General features: G+C 42.9%; 1 protein-coding gene across 1 annotated transcript in view; it reads right to left on the bottom strand.

Moving 5' to 3' along the window:
• The window catches only part of WIPF3 (WAS/WASL interacting protein family member 3), a 78,713-nt gene that overhangs the window by 19,051 nt on the left and 36,252 nt on the right, over nt 1-23,410 (bottom strand). The window contains exon 3 of the mRNA XM_073899014.1: nt 214-346. Coding sequence (XP_073755115.1) covers nt 214-346 — 133 coding nt within the window. The remainder of the gene's footprint in view (nt 1-213; nt 347-23,410) is intronic.

Genomic DNA, 23,410 nt, shown 5'->3' with positions numbered 1-23,410 from the left:
GGTAGAAGATCTGCTCTAAACCATCTGTACACCTGGAAAGGAGCTCTGACTCTCTCACTCACGTGGCCCATACATCGTGCAAGTCCGCGAAGGCCCAAAGTGCATCCTGGGTAACAAGTGTTGCCCCTGCCCTGAGCAAGCCAGCGGTGCCTGGCTGAGCCCCACATGGCCTGCCCCTGACTCACGGCAGGCCCGGCCCAGCTGCTCACTTACTCTCAATCTGTGGGGCACTGCGGTCATTGATCTGTGTGACTTTCCGTAGGCGAGTTCCTTGCTGGATATCAGCCAACAGTGCACTCCGACTTTTGGGGTCTGCCTTTCTCAAGCTGGAAGCGTCTGTACCTACCTGTAAGGGAACAAGAGGGATTTGATTATAACCACATATAATACCATAATCTACTTTTTGCTAGTACAACTTCCTTGTGTCCCACTCCCTTCTGCCTATAAAAGTCTTTCAATTTGTACAGCTCCTTGGGGCTCTCTTCTATCTGTTAGATGGGCTTTCTATCTCTTTTCTCTGTTAGATGGGCTGCTGCCCGATTTCATAAATCACTGAATAAAATCAGATCTTTAAAATTTACTCAGTTGAATTTTGTTTTTAAACATTTCCGCTGTAGCTTGGGCTGACATGGTAGGGGTGTCCATGGGATCGCAGCACCAGGGAGCGCCAGACAGAACGGATGCAGGTTGGCGGCAAATAAGGGGAGGGGTAGGATTGCACTGGGAGACACAACCAGGAGGAAACACAGAAGGTTTATACCATGTGCATGGAGACCTGGTTAAATAGTTCTCAAAGCCAGAAATACTTCTTAGCACCTGCTCTATAGGAGGTACCATGTGTCTTTAGTTTTCAGCTGAAATATCACGACTTCAGAGGCTTTTTCTAACCCTCCAGTCTAAGTAAGGCCCCGCAGTGTTCTCTCTTCGGGTACCATCTTTCTTGTTCCTCTGCAATTCCTATCACCTTGTATAAATTTATCTTTCCTTGTGGAAAATGGCAATTCGCAGTTACGAGTTTAAGGTTCACCACCCCACAGGACCGTGTCAGGAGAAAGATCTTATTCGTTTTGTTCACAAATGCATTTCTTTTTTTTTTTTTTTTAGATTTTATTTATTTATTTGACAGAGAGACACAGTGAGAGAGGGAACACAAGCAGGGGGAGTGGGAGAGGGAGAAGCAGACTTCCCGCTGAGCAGGGAGCCCGATGCGGGGCTCGATCCCAGGACCCTGGGATCATGACCTGAGCCGAAGGCAGACGCTTAACGACTGAGCCACCGAGGCGCCCCACAAATGCATTTCTAGAGAGAGTAACAGGACCTGTCTGCAGATAGGCATATCTGCAGTGACTACCAGACGAATGAATGAGTGAGTGAACTAGACCCCGGATGTATAGAATACGCTGCGCTTGCCTTCAAGGGCATGCGTGCGTGCCAGAGAGACGGGACACACGTGCATGGAATTAAGCCACTACATAATGCAGTACATGACGTAAGTCCTACAGAGAGGAAAGCCACCAGGAGTTCAGAAATGGCCATATTTGTCAGGCCACAAGGAAGATATGAGACTTTAAGACGGTCCTCGAAGTATAGATAAGATTTACAAATCCTTGCTCTAGCCATTTTCTGTTCAGAAAAGGACAATTCAGCTTTGTCGACTATATAGTCAGAGACTCTCCAGTGTCACAGGCTAGAATCAAGGGCAATTGCAGTTTTAGCTAAAATGTGCTGAGAGTGCATTTCTACTGGCTGAGTCTACTGCACTGGCGAGGCATCTTCCGCAGGCTTTGAAGGGCATATGCTTCTTGTTGCCTGGAAACAAGCTTTTTGAACCCTTGAGGGGGGCTCATGGATCATGGTCAATAATAGAGCGATAAGCAAAGGGCCCCAACCCTAATGATCACATGGTTTTTAGAATGCATTATTAATGCACATGTACAACAGGGAATTTCTCATACAACATGCTTTTAAAAAGTCTATATAAACAATTAATATCAATAAATAATTTTAAACTGCAAAGTTTTAAGATCTTTAAAGTCTCTCATTTTATTTATAAGTAGTTAATGACAAGAATAAAGAGCCAACAGAAATATCATGACTCTAGTCAAGAGGGTATGAACATTTTTGCAAAAATCTAGCATTACAATATCAGACATGTACTATGGTCAGGGATTAGAAGGACAGAGTGCTTTGTAGCTTTCTTCCTATTTACAAGATAAATAACACACTGAATTATGATGGTAGTCATGGTCCAACTCAGGTGATAGCCTTGGGGAAGGTAAAGGTTAGAACGGTGCATTCTTCTGCTTAAAGAAGCAGCTTGACCCATGAACAAACCTTATAGCTAATAATCCTGGGGTGGGAGTGGGTCATCTCATCTAATTTAAACTTGACTGTTTATTACCGAAATGTATCCCCTACTCCCCAAACCCAAACTTGCCCATCCCAGGCTTTTTAGGTGACGGCTATGAAGAAGGTTATATGTCCTTGGAATAATTATTTTAATTTGAGTACCTACTTAGCACAGGCCTCAATAGGTTCTTGATGATTCCACATCACAAATGTGTAGATAAACATCTTCCAAATCAGCAGGAGGATACGGCGAGTCACATCACGTGTACATGCTGCAGTTCAATTTGCTGGACTAAATTTAACATTCCTTCTTTGACTTCTTGGCTTCCTTTCCCGCTGCACTAGTTGGCCCTGATGACTTTCCACTAGAGGGCTCTCCCTCCCCTGATACTGAGCTGGTATCAGTCAAGTCTCTCCTGCAAGGTCAAGAACCAGTAACTTCAGGGCTAGGGTGACCCTAGAGATTTAGGCTTAATGGGTTTTGTACAAAAGGACATCTAAGGACATATTCATTTGCACACTGAAAACTGTATTACACCGTGACAGTCTTTTCTACTCCACCTGCAATATTTTTTAACAATTCACTCATAATTTGCTTTCTTAAAAAACCCTAAGAAGTCTTGTTACTGTGGTTACAAGGGTACAGAAACAGAAGAGATTTCCAGATACTCACTCGTTCTTTTATTCTATGCAAATCCTGGTTACTAGCAATGTCACCAAAAGTATAATCAACAGAGAAAAAGCCACTCCTGGACACTTTTCCTATGGTAATTTTTCCACTAAACATGCCTCCCTCACGGTGCGTGCACAAGTGGGTGCGCAAACACACACACACACACACACACACACACACACACTCACTCATTCAGGAAACCATTACTTCAACGTTTGTTCTTGTTCTTTCTCCACATTGTTATTGAGTGTGACCATCTGTTGAGTTGCACATAAACCTTTTGTGGACTCAGTTCCCCCACAGTGAGCTCCAAATGGAGTAGCTTGGATCCCAAAAAGATGCAAAGTAGCAGAAGAGCAATGCAAATGAACCCATCCTGAGCCGTCCAAAGGCTGAAGAACTGAAGTGAACCAGTAAGATCACAAACAAAAACTGACTGACAGTTCTAACAGAGCCAAGGGTGGTGAAGTGTCTGTTCTCCCATCTTGCTAAATTAGAAAAGCTTTCGCATGTCCCTTTGTCATCCCAGCAAATGAGCTGATCTGGTTTCAGTGTGGTTGGGGGTGGGGGGTGGGGAATGGCAGTCCAGCCCAGAAATGCATGTCCTGCTGTTTGTCACACTGCTACTATACGCCATTCCTGCATCTGTCTGATTCATACTGATTTCTGTGAGAAACATTAATAAAAACAATCCAGCCGGTTAATCCAAATCTAGCAGGTTGTTTGTCTCAAGGATGATCTAAACCCTACCATCTTCATACAATTTCAGCTTTGCAGCTTCTGAAAGGTACATTCTCCAAGGTAGCTGTTAGACCTAAAATTAGTTCTCAGATTTCCAGGCACACAGCCTGCTCATTCCCTTGGCCCTCAGCCCGCTCCTGCCTTCCACACCTGGGGGCAGACAGCTCTCAGCAGCCAGAGTACTTGGATTTCAGGACCAAACCTGAGTCCCCAGGCCAGCCTGAATAGCACTGCCTCCCCCTGCCACTACCATCTTGCTGGAGGAGAACACGGGGAGCCTGGGATATGAAAGACAGACATGAAATATTTTCAGAGAAAAGTGACACAATGTTCCCTACACCCCAAATGTGCTTAAGTGAGGCTGTTCTAGAATGAAGGGTACTGGGGTCTAACAGTGTTAGGTCTCATTTTCAGAAATCCAACTATGCAATTAAAATCCACACTATAACCTCCTTTTCTATAGCCTGGTTTCCTGAACGACGGCACACAGACCGTGATGTTCCCTTGAGTACCCAGCCGCCTCCCAGAGTCACTTCCTTTACCAGGAGGGTGAAAGCGGCACAACGGGCCCAAAATGGAGCCACCTGCCCCTCCAAGACAGCAAACCAAGACTTAATTTTAGTTTTAGCCCCTCCCGGGAATGTGACCTTTACCCAGTCAATCTGGGTTGACCCCACCAGCACTAGTGAGGTCATTTGTGTGACTGACCCCTGCCCTTCACCTTGTCTGAAATACTCCTTTCTTTTATGACTTCCCTCTCCCACCCATTTTCTGCCTTTATTTGTTTATTTTTTAAGATTTTATTTATCTATTTGAGAGAGATCACGAGCAGGAGGACGGGCAGAAGGAGAAGCAGGGTCCCCGCTGAGCAGGGAGCCCAGTGTGGGGCTCGATCCCAGGACCCTGAGATCATGACCTCAACCGAAGGCAGACACTTAACCCACTGAGCCACCCAGGCGCCCCACGTCCCTTTCCGCTTTTAAAAACCTTCCATTTGGGGCGCCTGGGTGGCTCAGTGGGTTAAGTGTCTGCCTTCGGCTGGGGTCATGATCCCAGGGTCCTGGGATTGTGCCCCGTGTCAGGCTCCCTGCTCAGCAGGGGAGTCTGCATCTCCCTCTGCCCCTCCCCCTGCTTTCTCTCTCTCTCTGTCAACAAATAAATAAAAAATCTTAAAAAAAACACAAAAACCTTCCACTTGGTACGGCTCCTCAGACCTCCCTTCTATTTGCTAGATGGGATGCTCCTTGATTCCTGAATTGCTGAATCAAGTCTATTAGATCTTTAAGTTTACCTAGCTGAATTTTGTGTTTTAACAGGAGGCAAAGCAGAATTAGGGCCCTTTCGTTGGAGCTCTAGGTGTGTCTGTTCCTATTCTCTACACCCTCAGGGAAGTCCATTCCCTGGAGTAATCTCCTCCCCTGGAATGACTGGCTACCGTATGTTGGCAGCTACCTCCTTGCCCAAGGGCCGGGAGGCTATCTCGGACCTTCCCTCTTCCTCATTCCCTACAGCTATCCAGTCACAAACTCCTACTGATTCTTTTTTTTTTTCAAAGGAAAAAGGTTTAATATAAAGATTCAAGATTCACATCATGATAAATGATCTAAAATTGAGTACCTTCTTGTGACAAAAGTTCAACTTTTGCATATTTTCCCTATTTAACTTATCCTGCCATCATTTTTCCTGTTTTTCTATTACTTTCACCCCACCTCTCCTTATGGTTACATTGACAGATTCCCTCCCTCTCCCCATTAGTTTAAAAAGCCTACTCTTGCACAAACTACAGTGATTAACACTAATTTTAACACACCCTTTAACTTCACCAACATCTAAGTAGTATCTGTAACCTTCCTTTCCCCTACTCCCCAAGTACACTGTTCACAGTCCATCCTCCTGGGTAGAAATGTGGCATTTTAATTTCGTTTTCCTTTTTGACTCTTGCTGTGGGAAGAAGGTAATATATATTGTGTGTATGTGTTTATAGTTATCGTAGATTGCTAAAGTATATCCTCCAGTAATTTTTTCAAAGAGGGTATGCAAGAAACAAACTTTGTGAATTCTTTGGTATCAAAAAATGTCTTTGTTTTACCTTCAAAATCAAATGCCAATTTGGCTGGGTATAGGATTCTAGGTGTAAAGCCTTTTGCCTGCAGAACTTTTATGACATTGCTCCACTGACTTCTAGCATTTAGAGTATCTAATGATAAGTCTGTGGTCAATCTGATTCTTATTCCTCTGTAGGTTATTTCTCTTTTTCTGGAAGCCTTTAGAATTTTTTATCACTGGAATTCCCAAATTTCACCAAGATGTGTCTAGGAGTGAGTCTCTTCTCATCAATCTTACCAGGTATTCGGTAAGCACTGACAACATCAAGACTTGAATCCTTTAGCTCTGGAAAGTTTTCTTCAATGATTTCCTTAATTATTTCCTCTGCTCCATTCTCTTTATTATCTTTTTCTGGAATTCCTATCAAACGGATGTTGGAACTTCTGGATCTATCCTCTATGTCTCTTGACCTTTCTTTATTTATTATCTGTTTGGCCATTTGCATTGTATCCTTAGAGAATTCTTCAATTCGGTCTTCTAGATTGTCCATTCTCTCTTCAAGTGCGTCTATTCTGCTATTCAGAACATCTATTGAGTTTTTTATTCCCAAGACCTCTGGAAGGTAATTTTTAAGATTTGCAACCTCCTCCTGTAGCTCTCTAAAGTTGTTAATTACATTTCTTCTAAAGTTTTCTTCAGTTTCTTGTATTAAGTCTGTTTCTTTAGATGTTCGCTCATCTGTTAGCAGAGTTTTGTGTCACTCTTTGTCAGCTTTCCTTAAAAATTTGGTGATTCCTGGGACGCCTGGGTGGCTCAGTTGGTTAAGCGACTGCCTTCAGCTCAGGTCATGATCCTGGAGTCCCGGGATCGAGTCCCACATTGGGCTCCCTGCTCGGCGGGGAGTCTGCTTCTCCCTCTGACCCTCTTCCCTCTCATGCTCTCTATCTCTCATTCTCTCTCTCAAATAAGTAAATAAAATCTTAAAAAAAAAAAGATCATAAAAAAAAATTTGGTGATTCCTGATGGAGTACTCGAATTTGTACTTAAATGCCTTTTCTGCTTATCAGAACTTATCTTTAGTGATTTTGAGGGAGAGGCCAAACGCAAGGTCGGACACACTGTCCCAACTCCTTGGTTTCTGGGCATAGCTGTTTCCTTTTTATTCTGGGTTTTTTGTACCATCTGGTGTTTCACCAATTTTTTCTTCTCAAAGTCCTGAGCCAAATAATCATAGGCAATTTCTTTGAGTCCATCTGAGGCCTCTTTTTTCTCATTCTGGGAGGCAGTCTTTACATTTTCTACCTCAGAGTCCTCTCCTTCCTCCCATGATAAAACTACTTCCATTTCCCACTCTGAACCTTTTTCTTCTGGCTCAGAATCTACCCCTTTAATTAAAACAATCCCCAAACCATTATTTTTTTCTTCAACTACACATTGTGTATTTATCTCCGAATAACGCTGAAAGTTTGAATCCTGTTTCTCATGTAATACTGAAGCCTCTTCTCCCTCCTCCTCCAGCCCTGAAGCCTCTTCTTTCGGCTCTGAAGACTCTTCTTCCTGAATTTCTAAGTTCTTCACCTCCTCTGGCTCAGCAACCTTTACTTCTTTAACAAATAGAAAGCTCAAGCCATCACTGGCTTCCCCCTCAGCTCCATGCTTCAAATCTAGTAGAGTTTTTTCCACTTTTTCTTGAATCCCATACCTTCTTCATTTTTTCCTTTTGTGGGAGTACATCTTTCAGTAATTCGTTCATAAATGGTTTTTGGCTAATAAAATTGCTGAGACTTTGCATATCTGAAAAGGTCCTTACTTCACCATCACACTTAAATGTTAATGTAACCTGGCATAGAACTTTAGGTTCAAAATCATTTTCCCTCAGAATGTTGAAGACGTTACTCCATTGCTTACTAATGTTCAGTGTTGCTGATGAAAAGTCTGCCACCAACCTAAGTACTGCTCCTTCATCTTCTCTGGAGGTTTTTAGAATTTTCTCTTTATTCTTTAAATTCTAAGGGATTTTTTCCTCTCTTTTTTCTCTGACCAGCTCATCCTCTCCAATCTCTTGGTTCTCTCGTGTTACTTCTGTATGGATACTACGATCTCCCCAAGTGTTGTCTATATTGCTTATGGCTTCTTCCACACTTTCCATGACTGTCATTTTTTGATTCATCATGGGACAATTCCTTACCTTGGTTCATACTGTACTTCTTCAGCTTTATCTAATTTGCTACTCAGGTCACTTACTTCTTTTCTTTTAAAGGTCAAATTTTCAGTATCTTCAACTATTTCAGAGTTTGCTCCTTCTATTTTCTCTACCAACCCTGTTTTTTGTGTGGCTAAACCTTTTATTTGTGGCCACTCCTTTTTGGTACTGGAGTTGTTTATATTTTTCACTTCAGGTATTTTACTTTCTACTCCTAAAATTTCCTTTAGATCCTTTTTAAGGGATTCCCTTATCTCTTCAACCATTAAGTCCAGATTTTCCATCAAGCCGTTAAACTTCATCAGTATAACTGCTGACATGTCTTTGCATTTTAAATCTAATACCTGAGCCATCTCCTGGTCAGTTTCTATCAACTGAATTCTTTCCCTATGGGTGCTATTTTCCTGTTTCTTTGCAAGTCTAGCAATTTCTGACTCTACAATGGACATTGCGGATACGTTGTTTTATTTTATTTTCCTGAAGAGTAATTTTTGTTCTTGCAGGGCTGCTAGACTCCCCCAAACTCAAAAATCTTTAAAATATATATATCATCCAGTGAAGGCCGTTCACCTGGAAGAAAAGTTCTCTGCAGACCAGGACTTGGTCTTCTGCACAGCCACCTGTCAGTGCCTGGAGAAAGGATCCACCCTGAGGACTCACCTGCGTGCCAAGCGAGGAAGAAGGCCAGCTTCAGCAAGTTTTGCTGGCTCCTCCTCCTATTGATTCTTCCTGAGCGATTTCTCCAGAATCTGGCTCCTTTTCTGCAAAGCTGACTCAGTGCAGGTGGTGGGGTTCAGCGTTGGCTGCTTCCAAATATGCCATTTGGGCATACTGATTATTCTGAATTAAAGTTACATAAAAAACAGCCAATGCAAGGACACTGACTATTCTTTGTCCCCCTGTTAGTGGGAAAGAAATTTCCCATATGAAAAGTAACCCCTTGTACCAGGAGGAAAGGAGACATTCTTAGCCCCAGAGATAGGAATTCAAGGCCAAGAGGGCTGTATAAACAAACCTTGTTACTTCTTTGCTAATTTACTACCCCAAACCCAAACTTCTTTGTCTTCTCAATACTTTAAAAATACAATTTTTTTTTTTTTTGAGAGAGAGAGCATGCGCGGGGCGGGGGGAAAGGGGCAGAGGGAGAGGAAGAGAGAGAATCTTAAGGATCTCATGATCCTGAGATCATGACCTGAGTTGAAATCAAGAGTCAGCCACTTAAACCAACTGAGCCACCCAGGCACCAATGTCTTGTCAACTCTTTACAAACTTAATTGTTTCTTTGTCTAAAAGGTCTAAAAGCTGCCTGCTTTGGTCACTTCTTTGAGTCTCCTATTTCTATGAGCTCCTATACATACAAAATACATTTTTCTCCTGTTACTCTGTCTTATGTCAATTTAATTGTTAGACCAGCCAAAGAACCTAGAGGGGGGAAAAAGGGAAAGCTTTCCCCCCAAGCCCCACAGGCCACGGTCACCTTGGGATTCCATCACCTGGCCTTCATGCCTCCTGTCTTCTTGCTCTCCTCCACTCGGCTCTCAGAATGACATGTGTAAAGGCCGTATCTCCTGTCATGTCCCTCCCCACCATAAAACTTTCTGCTGGCTCCTCACTGCCCTCAGGAGCAATTTCAGATCCCTTCACACTGTGCAAGGCCCTCTACTTCTCAGGCATTCTATGCTGGAGCTCACTTCTGGACCTTAGCTGGAGGTAATCTCTTCTGCTCTTTTTATAGTTGTCTCTTGGATCGGACTTCCCGTCCTGAAAGGCCAGATAAAGAGCCCTTTTTTGTTCCGAGAACAACATGTTTGCCCTTAGCAGAGCACCTGCCACCCAGATCATGTCACTCTGCTCAAAACTTGCAGTGTTTGTTTTTCCATCTCACTTGGGATAAAAAATGCAAAGCCCTCACTAATATGGTCTGCTGGGCTTAACTGCACTTCCGTATGCTACCCTGAGTTTACCCATCAATGCCAGCATTTTTCTACCCACACCAGTGTTATAAAGCAGTTCCACTGTATGGCAATCCCTCCTTAACTACAAGCTGTAGTTGTGGGTACTCATTTTTAGCAATACTGAAAATTTTGATTTTAATATGAATTCCCAATTCCCTTCAGTAGGGAATAATCAGAAGAAAACGGAAGAATTTAGGCTGGGAATGGAAAGAGCAGCAATAAAGAAATACAGAGAAAGAGAGATCTGAGGTGGGTATAAACAGGGAGCATGGGTGGGTTTTAGAGGCAGGGATTACGCTTAACTCTGCCAGAGCCTTGAATTTAAAAAGGCGGTCTACTGATGGACAGTGGATTGGACACTGGACAAAAGCACACCTTTAAATTCATGTGATAGTTATTTTATCTGCACCATAGCAAAATGAATGTGTAAGTAGTTCACAGAAACTGCTGGAGAGAGGGACCCTGAAAAGAGGGCAAATAGAAATCAGTAGAGCAAACCTGTTGGCTATTAATATGACTCAATAATATTTAAGATTTGAGTGTTGACTCTGCGCCATTGGATCAGGAGTTGGGGATACAGTATGGGCAAGACCATGAGGATCCTGTTCTCAGGGACTGTATCCATGTGTGTCTCTCTCTCTGTGTATATATGTGTGTGTATACATGGATTGCACACATGTACACATACACATACAGGGATCCTCTGCTGTTTGAAAGTTCATGTTATTTCACTTTTACAAAAGACCTACATTAGCACCTATTTTTACTAAACACAAGAAACCAGACAATAGCGTTCAGCATTTGTTTGGCAGTGAGCCTTGCAGAGGCAGCCTGGCCCCAGAGCGAGAGTAGCGCCACCAAGCTCCTCGCCGAGAAGTAGGCTCAGCACCTTAGCATCCATCTTAGCATCTTAGCATCCCACAGAACTGTGTCTGTGGGCACCTGTGCTTTATCTCGATTTATTGTGTGCACCTGTTAGCAAGATGTGCCCTAAGGTAGCAGAAAAGCCTGAGAGCGGTTATATTTTGGGTTTGGGAATGCTCAAAGGGGTTCTATATAAATTGATGGTAATAGCTTCCTCAATTTACAACACTTTGACTTACAAAAGGTTTCCTAGGAACTCTACTGTCAGATAGCGGGGTAAACCTGCATTCCTTGTTATCAATTTTCTGGACCTGAGCCTCTGAACTGGTCTCCACACTAGGATTCCCAATGTATCTTCAAGGCTGCCCTCAGATAACTGTATTGGAGGAACCCATTGTCTGACTCTCCTCAAAATGCTTCAGTGACTCTCCATTCTGTACCAAATCAAGGAATCTAGCGGCAATTTCCCAAGGAATCTTTCAACCTTTTTTGGTATTTCTTGATGAGTTAAAACTGCTCCGGATGTCTCTCGTGTTTCTTTCCCCCTTCTAAGCCTGTGCTCACGCTTTTGCCTCTTCTGGGAATGCTCCCCTGGCCCCAGCCCTGCCTACCAGCCCAACCTTTTACTTCTCTTTTAAGCTCTACATCAAAAACCATTTACTTTACAAAATCTTTTTTTCTTTTGAACTTCTTCAAATTAATTTTTTCCTTATATGATCCACACACCTCCTCCAAACACACTGTAATTCTCTACAGCACTACTCAGGTCCTTCAAATATTAAAGTTTTTATATGCTGTTCTTTCTGCTTATTTATTTATCTTTACTCTAGGATTCCCTTCATATGATGTTCTAGAAAAGGCAAAACTAGAGATGAGGTGAACATATTGGGCATTCTTTGGAGCAGGGAGGTTCAATCGGTGAAACACTTCCCAGGATACTTTGGTTGGTGACAGGCAACTGCCACTACGCATTTGCCAAAAGCCATTAAACTTTATAGCATAAACAGTAAACCGTATGCCCATGAATAAAAATAATCACTTAGGAAGTTGCTATCTCCCAGGAAAGAATGCAGAATGTGACAAAATTATCAAACCGTGTTACAAACGAATGAAACGATCTCACAGCACCCTGTGTGAGAAAAAGATACTGATACATGTAAATTTGTAAATGAGTCAAAACTTTTAAGAATTAAGGCAAAGGAATTGCATATAAACCCTGGACTCTGTACGATCCTATTATTTCCCACAGAGGTACTGGCTAACAATTCTGAAACTGTTATCCAGGTATTCAGGTGTCCTGGAATGGGGACAATTCATAGGTGACAAATGGTGGCTGTAACGCATCTCGTTGTTGGAGTAGGAGGTTAAGGATAAGTGAGAAGAAAAAATCCAAAAGCCCAGATGAACAGGCAGTAATCAGGAGGCACAGGATGTGGTTCCCTTTGGACAGAGTGTCGCCAGAGTGTGCGCTGGCGAAAACTTGAGTCTCCAAATTCCTAGTCATAGTGCTGATGGCAGTGCCCTGCCCGGTGGTTGTCTCCTTCCTCAAAGCCAGGTCAACAGTCCCCAAATTAAAAAATAAAAATATCCAGCTCCAGAGTTCCTGCCATATCCTGCTAAGCTCTTCAGGTCCCAGGGGCAGTTCTTGAAACTCTGGAAATCTGGGGTCCATGTCATGGCTACATTGACAGACATCTGTTCCAGCTACTGGAGAGCGACGCCATGAAACTCGCCCAACCTCCTCATCTGGACACCTCATGTTTGGTCACAGAAGTTCAAGGCTTGAGTTCCAGGTGCTTCCCCCACTCCCTTTCCCCGGAGGAAAGCATCATATCACCAAAGTTTAAGGTTCTTTTGAGGTAGATCCAGATTTAATTACAAATGAGCTAAAAGGCCAACCGTCATTTCTCTGGAAAGTGAGATCATTTGTCTCTACCATTTCCCCTTATTTTTGAGTGGAAATTCTTAACATGCAAAAACTAAGCCATTCCACTTTTAATAACCAGCATATCCAGCTTTTTTAAAAAACTGTACGAGCAATCTATCAGTATTTTATTAAAATGAACTTCGTGTAAACCTTACCCCTGCATCTTTGACATCTGTCTGCTCTGACAAAACATGCAGGCATGGGAAGAGAAGCTGCTGCCTTCAAGGTTATGCCACAGCCCTGATTCCTCAGGCTGTCTTCACACTTTTTCACCTCTGGTCACCTTGTCCCTAGGGATGGGAATTCAATTCTTCTCTCCTTCTCTCTTTTTCAATGATACCAATATTCCCAGGCTTTTAAGACTAAAATTTAAATGAGGAGAAAACCTGATTTATAACCTATGCTGGACCTGGAAAGAATAACCTTGTAAACTAAGAAAAAAAAAAAAGAAAAAAGAAAAAAGAAAAAAAGAGAGACCAGCATTAGGAGTCAAAGTCTTCGCACTAGGAATTGCTAATAAATAAAACATAGTTTGAACAGTGTCTCAAAAACTGGTTGAGGTTTCATATCTTCCATTTTTTTAGACAAAAATTTACTACTAAAAAGAAACATGCTCTCATCCCAGCAGATTAATCTGCAAACTAATGAAATAACACTACTGTCAATTGCAGTATCACTATTTCTGTTAAAGGCTTTGTCTCATTTCCCCGAGCTGACACCTAGGATTCCTTCCTCTCTTTCATTTGAAATAACCAACTTTTCCTGAGACTTGGTTCCTTCTTTTTACTCTACGACGCACAGAAGTGATTCTGGAGTCTAGGTACAGAGGCTGCGACATGCAAAGGCTGAAGACAATGACGACAGCAGTAAGACAAAGAGATGGGAAGGCATTCGTGTGTGTCAGGCACTGTTCCAAGTACTCGATGTGTCTTAGCTCATACAGAGGGCACTTGAACAACCAGCCCCATGATGGAGGTACTAGTTATGAGTATTATGTCCACTTTACAGATGAGCTTCAGAGGGGAAGCGTGCTGTTCATTGCTAGTGAGGGGAGAGTGGAAGAGTGAGGCCAGGCAAGTCAGGGTCCCTCTGTCACCATGCTGGACAGCCTCTTGGTAATGACATCACCTGGGAAAATAGTGCAGGCAAAAACCCAGGAATACACGGCCAGCCCGCCGCTGGGTGGGGCAACGGTCTGAGCATCCTCTGGCTTGGGACCACAGTAACTGTTGCTTCACAAGGAGGGTGACGGCCAGAGCAGGAAGGACGGGGCAGTAAAGGGGTATCAGAAGGAAGAGGAAGGGAGGATGTTGCTGTAGAGATGGCTGGGGCCCAAGGAGCTAAGTGCTAGCTAGGCCGTTGCCAGGGCCAGCAAGGACAGCCAGAGCTGAATGACGGACTCCGAGACCAGTCTGATTAGTGCCTCAAACGTGAGCCAGCAGCCATCTTGGCAGGAAGAGGACTGAAAACACTTAAAATGGAAACTGCAGAGAGTAACCCTAGCTCTGAGGCTGATACCCTCAACTGTAAACAGCTTGTACCTGAAACTCCCTCGTCAGGTAACATGGAACCTCCCTCGGGGCAACCATGATGGCCCACCTCTTTCTTTCCAAGTGTCAGCCCCCTATTCTCCTTTTACACCTCCCTGTTGGCTGCAGGGCACAAGGCAGGGTTTTCAGCGTATGGCCTCCCTTTGTCGACTCTGAAATAGACTAAGATTTTGAATATTGCTCAAATAGGAAAGGACACAAAAGCAACAAACATAACCAAGAGGGGGAAATTCCAAAATTTCTAGAAAGCTCAAAATGTTCCCAAAGTATTGTACTATTATAGATGATAATGTAAATGGATCTCGACTTTCTTTGCTCATAGTCACTTTTCTAGGTCCCCAGAGGCCAGTGGAAGCCTCTGGATCTGGATGTGTATTGGATCCTACTAAGTCTACCAAAAGAATCTTACATCTGGAGCTGGTGATATTCTCATCCTTCCAGAACCTGCTTCCCCACCTCTCAGGGTAGCCCCTAGGATGCCAGACTTGCGTGCTCCGTGTATGTGCTCTATAGTTCTGTCATCACCCTGGGACCTCACTCTAGTTCTGGGCCCTGTTGATGAAGAGTGGAAAGCCCTATCTGGCAACTAAGGGATCCTTCTTTGGCCTGCAGGTGACTCTCTACACCCTGCCTGATATCTCTGTGGTCCATGCCGCTCATATCCTTTGTTTTCCCTTGGGCTACTTCTTTTATGCTGTTGGCCTGCTAAAAGCATCTTCGATGGCCAGTTGGCAAGAAGGTAGTATGGTATAGTGGGAAAAGCTGGGCTCAAGGGTGAGTTTTACAATTTACAGTTCTGTTCTGGCTGAGTTAACACTTAAGGGAGCATCTGAGTCCAGTCTGCCAGTGGCTAAGTGGTCTTGATAGAGTGAGTCACCCAAGGAGGAAGCCATCAGCCTTCTATCAGTGGGAGACAGACCTTCCTTTCTTAAAAATGAGGATTCCAGAGTCTCTTCACCTTGAATGGAATCCTGGATCCACCGTTTATTAGTGGCATAACTTCGGCAAGTTACCTTACCTCAACTAGACTCAACCATCAATTTTTGACAAAGCTGCAAAGGCAATTTAATGGAGAAAGGATAGTCTTCAACAAATAGTGCTGGAACAACTGGACATCCACATGCAAAAAAAATGAAACTAAACCTTATATATAGATTAGTCTAAACTGGATCATAGCTAAATGCAAACTCTAAAATGATCACATTTTTAGAAAAAAAACAGAGGAGAAATCTTTGTGACCTGGAGGTAGACAAAAAGTTCTTAGGAAAGACATCAAAAGCACCACCCATTAAAAAAAATTACCAAATTGGACTTGATCAAAAATTTAAAACTTTTGTTTTGGGCAAGACACTGTTAAGAGGATAAAAGACAAGCCACAGATTGGGACAAAATATTTTCAAATTGCCTATGCAGCAGAGGACTCATATCCGGAGAATCTAAAGAATTCTCAAAACTCAACAGTAAGAAAATAAAAACCCCAGTTTTAAAAAAAGGGCACTAGACTTCAACAGATATTTTACCAAGGAGGATATATAAATATATATATGGCAAAACATGAAAAGATGTTCAATATCATTAGCCATTAGGGAAATACAGATTTAAACCATGATGAGACACCTCCTCACAGCTGTTAGAATGGCTACATAGAACCAAACCAAACCAAACCCTGATAGTGCCAGGTGCTGATGAGAATGAGGAGTAACTGGAATGCTCACATACTACGGATGGGACTGTGTAGTGGGACAGCCACTTGAGCAAACAGTCCGGCAGTTTCATATAAAGGTAAGCATACACTTAACATATGATCCTTACTCCTAGGGATTTGCCCTAGAGAAACAGACTTACGTTCACTCAAAAAGCTTGTAAATGAATGTTTAGATCATCTTTATTCATAATCATCAAGAATTGAGAACACCCCAAATGTCTGTCAGTGGGTGAATGGATTTATACTTTCTTTTTAAGATTTTATTTATTTATTTATTTAGAGTGCGTGCGAGTTGGGGGAGGGTCAGAGGGAGAAGGAAAGAGAGAATCTCAAGCAGACTCCACGCTGAGCTTGGAGTCTGACACAGGGTTCCATCTCATAACCTTGAGATCATGACCTTAGCCAAAATCAAGAGTCCGGATGCTTAACTGCCTGAGCCACCCAGGTGCCCCTGGATTTAAACTTTAAAATACTACCTAGCAGTGGCATAATAAAAAGGAACTAAAAAGGAAGAACGCTTGATGGCACACAATTTGGATGAATCTCAAATGCATTATGCTAAGTGAAGAAACTAGTTCCATAAAATTACATACTGTAGGATTACATTTATAGGATGGTCTGGAAAAAGCAAAGCTATAGTGACAGAGGCTAGCTCACAGGCTGCTAGGGGTTAGGGACAGGGGAGGGTGGGACTACAAATGGGTAGCTGCAGGGATTTTTTTGGGTGATGGAACCATACCGTATCCTGATTGTGGTCAGAGTTAAAAAATTTCTATGTGTGTTGTAATTTAGAGAGGTGTTACCCTCTCCTAAAGAAAAGTCAATCTTGTTATATGTTACTTTAAACATAAAAACAAAATTAAAAATGCAGCTGAGAAAATTTGGGAAGTGGAAGAGAGAAAAAAGATGGGACAAAGAGTCTAGGCACCAATGACCTCATTTCAAAATAGAGGGGGTTCAAACACAGTGTCAAATGCTGACCAAAGGCAACAGAGGTTTAAGTATATTCTTTAAAGTTACAAAGTGTGATGGTAAATTTATGTGTCAACTTGGCTGGGCTAAGGGGTGCCCATGTAGCTGAGGAAAACGTTATTTCTGGGTGTGTGTTCCAGGGTGTTTCTGGGAGAGATTAGCATTTGAACTGATAGACTGAGTAAAGAAGATTGCCCTCACCGTGCAGGTGGGCATTATCCAATCAGCTGAGGCCTGGAATAGAACAAAGAGGCAGAGGAAGGGCCAATTTGCCCTGTGCTTGAGCTGAGACATCTGTCTTCTCCTGACCTTGGACATTGGCATTCCTGGTTCTCAGGCCTTCGAACTCAGAAGGAATTATATCACCAGCTTCCCTGGTTTTCCAGCCTGCAGATGGGAAATTGTGACTCTCAGCCTCTATAACTGTATGAGCCAATCTCTATAATAAGTCTCCTCAAAAATATATCCTATTGGTAAAAAATATATATCTCCTATTGGTTCTGTTTCTCTAGAGAACCCGGACTAATACACAAGGTAATGACCAAAGGAAGTACAAATAATGCCACTAATATCAAAAACAAAGAGGAGGGTGGGGAAGGGGAGCTAAGGGGTAGTAGAAGGGAGCTAAATTCTCATCTCTCATAACAGTAAGTCAACAGATGACTTCTCAATGTAACAAATAAATAAGAGTGTTGGTATATTATTTAGAGATTGTAATTTAAACTCAACACATCCCAAACAAACAGACTACTTTTCCCACCCAAAGAGTGAACACCATTAAAGTGCTCCAACTATACTCAGACTCACACTGCTACTTTTCTGTTATCATTGACTTTTTGGACTAGCTCATTTCTTAACCATGGGCATGTATTAGTTTGATGTGCCCACTGGGCTGCTCACCAAATGCTGATTTCTGTTCATTTGCAGAACAGAATCCTGAGGGCAACAAGTGACCAGGTCCTGCCCAGCCCAAGTGACCATGCTTGTCTACTACCCCAGGGTCTCTCTGACCCTTTATCACTTTATGGCCCTAGAGTGAGTCTTTTACAATATGAGTCAGTTTGAACACCCAGAAACAACCATGTCTGACATTTCTTCCAAGAAGGAAGGCTGACATTTCCCCCAGCCTCAGCTGGGTTGTGAACTGTCTAGTCTGGATATATGTGGGGCCTTCGTAGAATACGGTGGGTGGGCCAGGAGGCACTGCTGGCAAAGAAACGAACATGAACATGTCCTGGGAAGAAGAAACCACTCTGAGTTACAACCCCCAGGGGACCTACGGAAACCACGGAGTGCCCGAATAATAACCCCCTCCCATTTCAGCAACCACGCCAGGCTCTCCTCCATCAAGTACTTTCTGAAAACCCTCACGGGTCTTTCTTTCACCTGCCCGATTTTTGCCTAATACAGTCCTGTAATTACAAACATTTACAGCTTACAAGCCTTTCTATATCTTTTTTTTTTTTAAGATTTTATTTATTTGACAGAGCGAGCACAAGCAGGGGGAGTGGCAGGCAGAGGGAGAGGGAGAAGCAGGCTCCCCACTGAGCAGGGAGCCCGAGGTGGGGCTCGGTCCCAGGACCCTGGGATCATGATCTGAGCCGAAGGCAGACGCTTAACCGACTAAGCCACGCAGGTGCCCCAAGCCTTTCTATATCTATTATGACGTGTGCTTCCCAGCAACCCTGAGGGGTAAATGTGAATGCCTTCCTTTTTCACCACTTAAACCTAGTGACTGCTGTATGCCAGGAATTCAATTCATATTTGTTTGACTTTATTGACCATAAAGTACAACACTGTGGTCCAAGGTGTCCTACAGAGACAGCCTCAAGTTGCTGCTCTTTCGGAGGACAATATCTAAAATGAATAAACAATAAACAAACAATATCTAAAATAAATAAATGACAATTGGGGCACCTGGGTGGCTCAGTCGTTAAGCGTTTGCCTTCAGCTCAGGTCATGATCCCAGGGTCCTGGGATCGAGGCCCGCATCGGGCTCCCTGCTCAGCGGGAAGCCTGCTTCTCCCTCTCCCACTCCCCCTGCTTGTGTTCCCTCTCTCGCTGTGTCTCTGTCAAATAAATAAATAAAATCTTTAAAAAAATAAAATAAATAAATGACAATCAGAAAGTGGCATAAAATATGACACTAACAGGTCAAAAAAAAAAAAAAGGAAATAAGGCAGGAAGGCAGAATTAAGACCATTTGGTCTTCACTCCCCACCTTCTTTCTTATATATATAGTTAAACCTTTTTTATAAAGTTCTATTTCTTTTATTAGGAAGATATTTGTTACATTTATATGTATATGGACAAAAAGCCAAATGTAAGTAAATATAGGAAATTATCTCCATGCCATAATCTGCAAGAAAAGTATAAACCCTTCTTGTTCTTCTAGCTTTGTCAAAATGAGGCTTAGTGCTCTCACTCATTCAACAACAAAAAAATCATGGAGCATCTCCTCTGGGCAGGAACAGGGCAGGGGGGAAGCCAGATACTTCTACATATTACTGGCTGGATAAGACTCAGAAATGTGCTAGCAGAGCAGAAACACCTGGAATCTACTCAATTCACCTCTGGGCCTTGCTGGCATTTACGCAACATAGACAGGTCACTTCAGAATGTGCTGAATTTGCGGTCCCAGGCCTACGTTTCTGCTGCTGAACATCTCCATTCAAGTGTTCTGCTAGCACCTTAAACTCAACATATCCAAAAGAAACTCATTCTTTCGCCATTTCATGCACTTCTTCCCCAAGTGTGTGCACGTGCACACATACACTCACACCTGCACTCCTGTTATACCTCTTGTGATGTGAATCTCAGCACTATCCTCTGAGTCACGTAGGCTCAAAGCCAAGAACTCCCTATATCATACTCTTGATATTCTATAGCTGGTCAAATTTGCCTATTATCAACTTTACCTGCAGGACATATTTCTAATTCCTGCTGCCCTTTCTAGTCCCACCACCACATTTTGTGTTCACTCTTTGCTTTTCACCCGCACCACTTAACCCATGACTCCATTCTTAGCAATGGGAGGAGGTCAACCCTCAGGTGTGCAGGTGGAGGTGGGAAGTCTGAGAGTTACAAATTTAAACGGTCTCCTGATGGGCCCCTTGCTTTCAAAAATCTCCACTCTCTAAACTTTCATGTGGTTTCTCCAATTTTCTTTACATCTAGATGAGGCATCCAGAGAATTTGGACAAACCTCACTAGGCCTGGTGTTCTAGGCTGTCCAGAATCTGACTACATTCCATGTTTCCACCTCCCACCCCACACATTTTATATACTGTCTTCACCCGCCTGATCCCCCACTTCCTGTATTGGTCATGCACTTGGTGTCTCAACATCAATACCCATGCATTCTCTCTGCAGGCTCTGCTCTTCTCCCCCAACTCTGCCAACTAAAGTCACATTCATCTTCCAAGGCCCAGCTATGAAGCCTCTCACAGAAAAGCCTATATTACTCCAAGAGTCAGAATTTAATTTCAACTCTTATCCACTTATTGTACAATAGCCATACATTTTGGAAGTTTAACCTAGATAAGCAGATATCAGCTGTGGATTTCTGAGCTCTTCAGATCTAGAGGAGACTGGCTCAGAGCCCTTCTTGATGCACTTGGGAAGCCCAAAGCCTCCCAAAGATTTCTGGAATTTCAGGGGAAGTTATGTCTCGTGGGCACATATGCTTCCATGTCCCTTCTTTCACACATCCTGTCTCTGCTCTACTCCTTATGGTCTCAGAAACACAAGCCACAGCCTTCTGTGAGCCTTTCCCCTCTTCCTCCATGCCCCTTAGGAAAACCCCTAAACACCCACACAAATCATTCATGAGCACAGGAGACTTTACTGAAATGTGGGTGGAGAATAGGAGGGCTTTCCATTCTAAGAACCAACACTCCTGCACTGAGCACTGGGCATCACTGGCCCTCGAATAGCCTTTGCTCGTCACACCATGGGAAGATTTCATCTGGCCCAGCATCCCCTTAGTCACCTTCCTCAAACCAGTGTTCTGGTCCCTTCCCCCCACCTCCCTTCTGAACTGTTTTTCCCTCTGCCCAGCTACTTATGCATGAAGCAAATCCTTCTTGCTTTGTGTGGTACAGTGTAGCCATTCTTATTTTTCACTTCATTCCTGCTTTCAAATTCCACCCTCCCAGTCAAGCCCTCCACAGTTTGTCAGGATATGTCCCCCAGACAGGTACTGCCTTGGGAAGAATTTTGGCGTCAGTTGCTGAGATTGTATGTTTCACATCTTGACATACATCTGTCTTCCCCCAGTAAGTTCCTTGAGGCAGAAATGATGTCTTCATCAACTGTTCTAGTGCTCAGCACAACGTCTTCTATATAACAAACACTCCGAATATTCACTAAAGTAAAATTAGTTCTTTAATGTGAAAAATTTGGTGTAAATTTTTTTTTACAAAAGTATTTTTGTCATGAGAATCCCAGAAGGGGCCCACCTGAGCACATGAAGTGTGACTCACACAATATACTCTTATTAATGACACTTCTTGTGTATTTTTAATAAAAAGGGGCCACATCAAACCCTCCCTTAAAAATACAATAGCATCGGTTTAACAGGATGCCAGGAATTCTAGAGGACAGCAGAAATAAATTGCAGGTCATGACAGCTGCAGTGAATTGAAATGAGATGTGGGCTTTCATTGTGCTTAATAACTGTCAAAGTCTTCATGACAATTATGACAGGGAAAGACTTTTGCATAAACTGAACAGACTTAGCATCTGAGGGAGTGAATTGTAACAGAATAAAAGGGGAGGGCTATTTTTAGTTCACTTCTCTCAACTGTATTTTTGTCTTATACCTCCTAAAATTAGGCCTCCTGATTGAGGCCATATGTAATCAGAGTGATGTAGGCTGTTGTAACAATTGCTCCTGCAAACTGAGATGTATCTCCAACCACTGTCCTTCCTTTGCACTCCTTGGCACCTTGGTGAGGTCAACCCTGCGCCCTAAGGAAGGGGCTACACCCCCGGCTCGAGGAAAAGCCATTTAAAGACCACCCATCTACTGGCTCCCAGGCCAAAGACTGTTCAGATGACAAAGCATCTGGAAGTCACAAGACGCTTTAAGGAAGAGAGTATCAATATAGTCAACAAACATCAGCTGCCTTTGATGTCCAGCTATTACTCTGATCTCTAGTACCTTGAATTCCATTTCAGGAACCGGTAATTCTTGTACAGGCAGAAAATGCGTAAGACCCTGTAAAATATTAGTACATGAACATTTTTTTAAAAAAATCACATTTAAAAAATGCTACCAATCTTTGGTTATTCTGTTCATTTTAAGTCTCCATGCCTTCAAAGAGATAGTTTTAAAGATGATGAATCTTTAACAACACGCAGTATTTAAGACTTGATGAAAAATCTGCTGTTGATTTGGAGGAGGCTATGCATGCGCAGGGGCAGCAGGTGTAAGAGAATTCTCTGTACTTTCCACTCAATTTTGCTTGGAACCTAAAACTGCTTTAAAAAATAAAGTCAGTTAAAAATAAATCACATACATACACGAATACATTTCAGATTCCAGGGTTTAAGTGGAACTATTTTAAAGAAAATCATAATAGTAAAGCACTCTAGTCATCAAAGTCATGGGGGCGGGGTGGGGTCAAGGAGTGGTGAAGCCCCAGATACAACCATCAATGGCCAACAGCTGGTCCCCAAGAGTTGGAGGCCTGGAAAGTGTGTTTTAGGACTGCATTGGTGGATGCCCTCACAGAGTTTTTTGAATTTTTTTGTCAATAAGTGAATTAGACAACTGTTCAATCGGAAAAGAAAAACAAACAAACCATAGAGGCCAACTACTGTGAAAAGGGTTTAGGAAAAGTTTGTGGACGCAGAATTTTTAAAAATGCCTGTATCAACTTTTTTGTGGCATGAGGTAGAACACAGTGAAGTAAGAATCAAGAAAAATAAATTCATTTACTTTTATTTTTCTCAAATTGGAAAAAATGGTGTCATGATTCTTTTTGAAAGAGAAACACCTTGGTTGAGCTTCTGAAGTGCTGGGTTATGAGGGAGCAAAGTTTAATTGCACTATGTTACAGAGCCAGGACAAAAGTGAAGTGAGGTAGGTGCCTAGGGTGCAAAATGAGAAGAGGTGGAAGTTCCCAGAGTGAGTGCCCTGGGCGCTCCCGCTCTGTCTTCTACCTGGTGAGCAAGGCAGCCATTTTAACCCAATCCCTTAATGATGAAGGTCTGTCATCACTCAGTTCTGGCTCAACCTCCACTCCTTATTCTCTGCTGCAAGGAATACATATTCCTTCATATTCTTACCTTTGGGTGTGTCTTATCTAAGGGTGAAGACCAAAGGGTTTCACTGATTTAGGAATCCCACCGCCTTGCATAATGGTTTGTTAAAAAAACAAACAGATGACATTAGAGGGATTTATGCCTATTGACTGGGA

This window comes from Callorhinus ursinus, unplaced genomic scaffold (genome assembly GCF_003265705.2).
Source record: "Callorhinus ursinus isolate GAN/ISIS: 27379988/994484 unplaced genomic scaffold, GSC_fseal_2.0 scaffold12, whole genome shotgun sequence".
NCBI lineage: Eukaryota > Metazoa > Chordata > Mammalia > Carnivora > Otariidae > Callorhinus > Callorhinus ursinus.
This window is presented reverse-complemented; position numbering and strand designations above follow the sequence as displayed.